Raw genomic sequence first — 3,259 nt, 5'->3', positions numbered from 1 at the left:
CTCGAAGGGCTAATGGATCACACTCTTTGCATTGTCAGAAATATTAATTTGGATGGTAGGAGATCCACTAGCTTCAAATACTTTAATATGTGGAGTGATGCTTCTAATTTTCTAGATACTGTCAGGAGTGTATGGAGTCAACAGATTAGTGGTACAAAGCTGTTTGGTGTGGTTAAGAAATTGAAAGCTCTAAAGGGAGGTCTCAAAAATCATAATAAAGAGTGTTTTTCTGATGTAGAACTCAAGGCCAACAAAGCTATTCTTACCCTTGAGGATATTCAGTTGCAGCTCCAGGATAATTATGACAGACCTGATCTTATTACTCTAGAGTTGCAGGCAATTGATGAGGTGATATTTTGGTCAAAAGGAAGGGATAGTTTCTTACAGCAGAAAGCTAAGGCTCAATGGCTAGATGAAGGGGACATCAATACAACATATTTTCATAGTGTGATTAAGAAAAGATGCCTGAGAAACAAGATTGTCCAGATTTAAGACCAGAATGGCAACCTCTATACTGATACAGTCAGTATTCAGGAAGCTTTCCTGAACTTCTACCAGGGTTTGTTGGGTAGCAAGAAGATGACTGAACATGTGAGAAATGAGGTACTGCAAACATGATCTTTTTGCAATGAGGACCACGTTATCTCCTGTCACTAAGGAGGAAATTAAAGGTGTAGTGTTCTCTATTCCTATTGACAAGGCTCCTGGGCCTGATGGCTACACCAGTGGATTCTTCAGGGACTCATGGGACATTGTTGGCGATGAGGTATGCAGTGCTATAATGGATTTCTTTGCTAATGGTTGTCTGCTCACTCAGATAAATGCAACTAACATCACTCTTATCCCTAAGTGTGACAGACAAACTGCTGTTAGCCATTTCAGACCAATAGCTTGCTGTAGTTTGGTTTACAAGGTGATTTCTAAACTTCTTTGCAATAGGCTTGCTTCTGTGTTACCTGATATAATTCTTGAGAACCAAGGAGCCTTTATTAAGGGAAGGTCTATCATTGAAAATGTCCTTATTTGTCAGGACATCATTCATCTATATGCCAGGAAAGCAGTCACTCCCAGATGCCTGTTCAAAATAGATTTGTAAAAAGCCTATGACACGGTTGAGTGGGATTTTGTTGAGCAGATGCTACATGGTCCCAAATTTCCACCTCATTTTATCCAGCTAGTAATGCAATGTGTAAGGTAAACCTCTTTTACCTTGTCTCTGAATGGGAATAACTTTGGTTATTTTAAAGGACAAAGGGGACTGAGGCAGGGAGACCCTATTTCTCCTCTTCTATTTATTATCTGCATGGAGTACTTAACCAGACTGATCTAATTTGCCACGGATAGATGGCCATTCCAGTATCATCCTCTTTGCAAGAATCTGAAGCTCACTCATCTCATGTTTGCTGATGATTTGCTTCTTTTCTGCAAGGGTAAGCCCCAGTCCATATGGCTTCTCATGAGAGCTTTCTCCTCATTCTCTAAGGCATCTGGCCTAGCCATGAACAATGCAAAATCTGAAATTTTCTTTAATGGAGTGTCTGAGGACATTACAGAGGGTATAAAACATGTGACTGGCTTCACGGAAGGCACTATGCCCTTCAGGTACCTGGGAGTGCCTATTAAAGCAGGCAGGCTTACCAAGCAGGAGTGCTCTGCCTTAACTGAAAAGATGGTGGCAAGGATGAGAGGATTGGGAGCTAAAAACTTTCCTATGCTAGTAGGGTTACACTCATCAATGTTGTTCTCAATACTCTTCAGAATTACTGGGCTCAAATGTTCATTATCCCTAAGAGCATCATCAACCATATTATGGCTATTTGCAGAAACTTCCTGTGGGATGGCTCCCCTGAATATCATAGAGTCCCTCTTGTAGCCTGGGACAAGGTTACCTTGCCTAAAAAGGAGGGAGGTTTGGGGATAAAGAAAGTTGATGTTTGGAATGTTGCCACAGTGGGTAAGCTAGTTAATTGGATCTACTGCAAAGCTGATAGGCTTTGGATTAAGTGGATAAATGATGTGTATATTAAAAATCGGGACTGGCATAGCTATTCTCCTCATACTGATGCAACCTGTGTTTGGAAAAATATTTGTAAAGTGAAAGAAAAGCTCAAAGATGGATATACTGACAGCATCTGGACCTTGAGTTCTAAAAGTTACTCAATCAAGGGTGGGTATGATTGGCTTGCTCCTGCTCATATAACCCTTAATTGGACTGCTATTGTGTAGAATAACTGGAACATCCCAAAACACTCCTTAACTACCTGTCTTAGAATGCATGAAGGAATGAATGTGAAGAGTAAATTATTCAGATTTGGTTGCTGTGCAGATGACCTTTGTATGCTTTGTCAGAGACAGCCTGAAACTGTGGAGCACCTGTTCACAAGCTGTGTGTATACTGTCAGAGTTCAAAGCCATCTGTTACAGTGGTATGGAGGCAGTTTCCCATCTGTGAACAGCTTGATTGCAGACAGCAGGAATAGTATGTAGTCGAAGAATAAGGTTGCCATGTTCAATGCTTTCCATTACTCCATATGGTTTCAAAGAAACAATGCCAGGATCAATGACTGGCTGCTAAGACCTGAAGTAGTTGCTGCTCGTATAGAGGAGGATATTAAGAGAAGAGTTAAACAGAAATGTAGGGCAGTTAATGATCAGACTGTCCTCCTTTGGCTCCAAAGCATGGGATTGGTTTGATTAGTTTGTAATGGGACTCGATCCTAGAACCTCATGTATTTATATTTTTTGATATGATATATAATATACTCACATTACACCAAAAATAAATAAATATGAAGCCCTAATAAATGGACTCAAGGTATTTATAGAACTTGGTGTGACAAATCTCAAGGTAAAAACTAACTCCCTTTTAATTTCTAATCAAGTCAAAGGAACATACGATGCAAAGGATTCCAAAATGATTCTCTATCTAGAATACGTCAAAAACCTTTGCAAAAAGTTTACTTCATTTGACATTGATCAAATACCAAGAGACTTGAATACTCAGGCTGATGCCCTAGCCAGCCTGGGATCAAATTTTAGCCCTACCGTGTTTGATAAAATACCCATTGTTCACCTGCTAGAACCAACTATTGAAAAACCTGACCAAAGTTGTCCCATCAATGAGGACACAAATTCTTGGACCAAACCATACTATGATTGGTTCTTACAGGGAACATTTCCTAAAGATAAGAATGAAGCAAGGGCTCTAAGGATTAAAGCTTCCACCTATACTATTATCAATAATATGTTGTTCAAAAAG

The 3,259-nt window shown here is 39.7% G+C and overlaps 1 protein-coding gene across 1 annotated transcript; it reads left to right on the top strand.

Moving 5' to 3' along the window:
• Positions 1–598: 598 nt before the first annotated feature.
• LOC141613801 (uncharacterized) lies at positions 599–2,226 on the top strand. Its single transcript, XM_074432546.1, has 3 exons — positions 599–999; positions 1,345–1,675; positions 1,759–2,226. The coding sequence occupies exons 1-3, from the start codon at positions 599–601 to the stop codon at positions 2,224–2,226; spliced, it is 1,200 nt and encodes a 399-aa protein (XP_074288647.1).
• Positions 2,227–3,259: the final 1,033 nt, after the last annotated feature.

The sequence above is a fragment of the Silene latifolia genome, chromosome 11 (assembly GCF_048544455.1).
Source record: "Silene latifolia isolate original U9 population chromosome 11, ASM4854445v1, whole genome shotgun sequence".
Classification (NCBI taxonomy): Eukaryota; Viridiplantae; Streptophyta; class Magnoliopsida; order Caryophyllales; family Caryophyllaceae; genus Silene; species Silene latifolia.
Note: the sequence above shows the minus strand (reverse complement) of the source record. Positions and strands in the feature narration are given on the sequence as shown.

Excerpts from the sequence above, each read along its gene's own strand:
- LOC141613801 (XM_074432546.1), top strand. The coding sequence starts at position 599 with ATGAGGTACTGCAAACATGATCTTTTTGCAATGAGGACCACGTTATCT. Across the intron at positions 1,000-1,344 it reads GGAGCCTTTATTAAGGGAAG|ATGGCCATTCCAGTATCATC; the intron begins GTCTATCATTGA and ends TGCCACGGATAG. Across the intron at positions 1,676-1,758 it reads CCTTAACTGAAAAGATGGTG|AATTACTGGGCTCAAATGTT; the intron begins GCAAGGATGAGA and ends AATACTCTTCAG.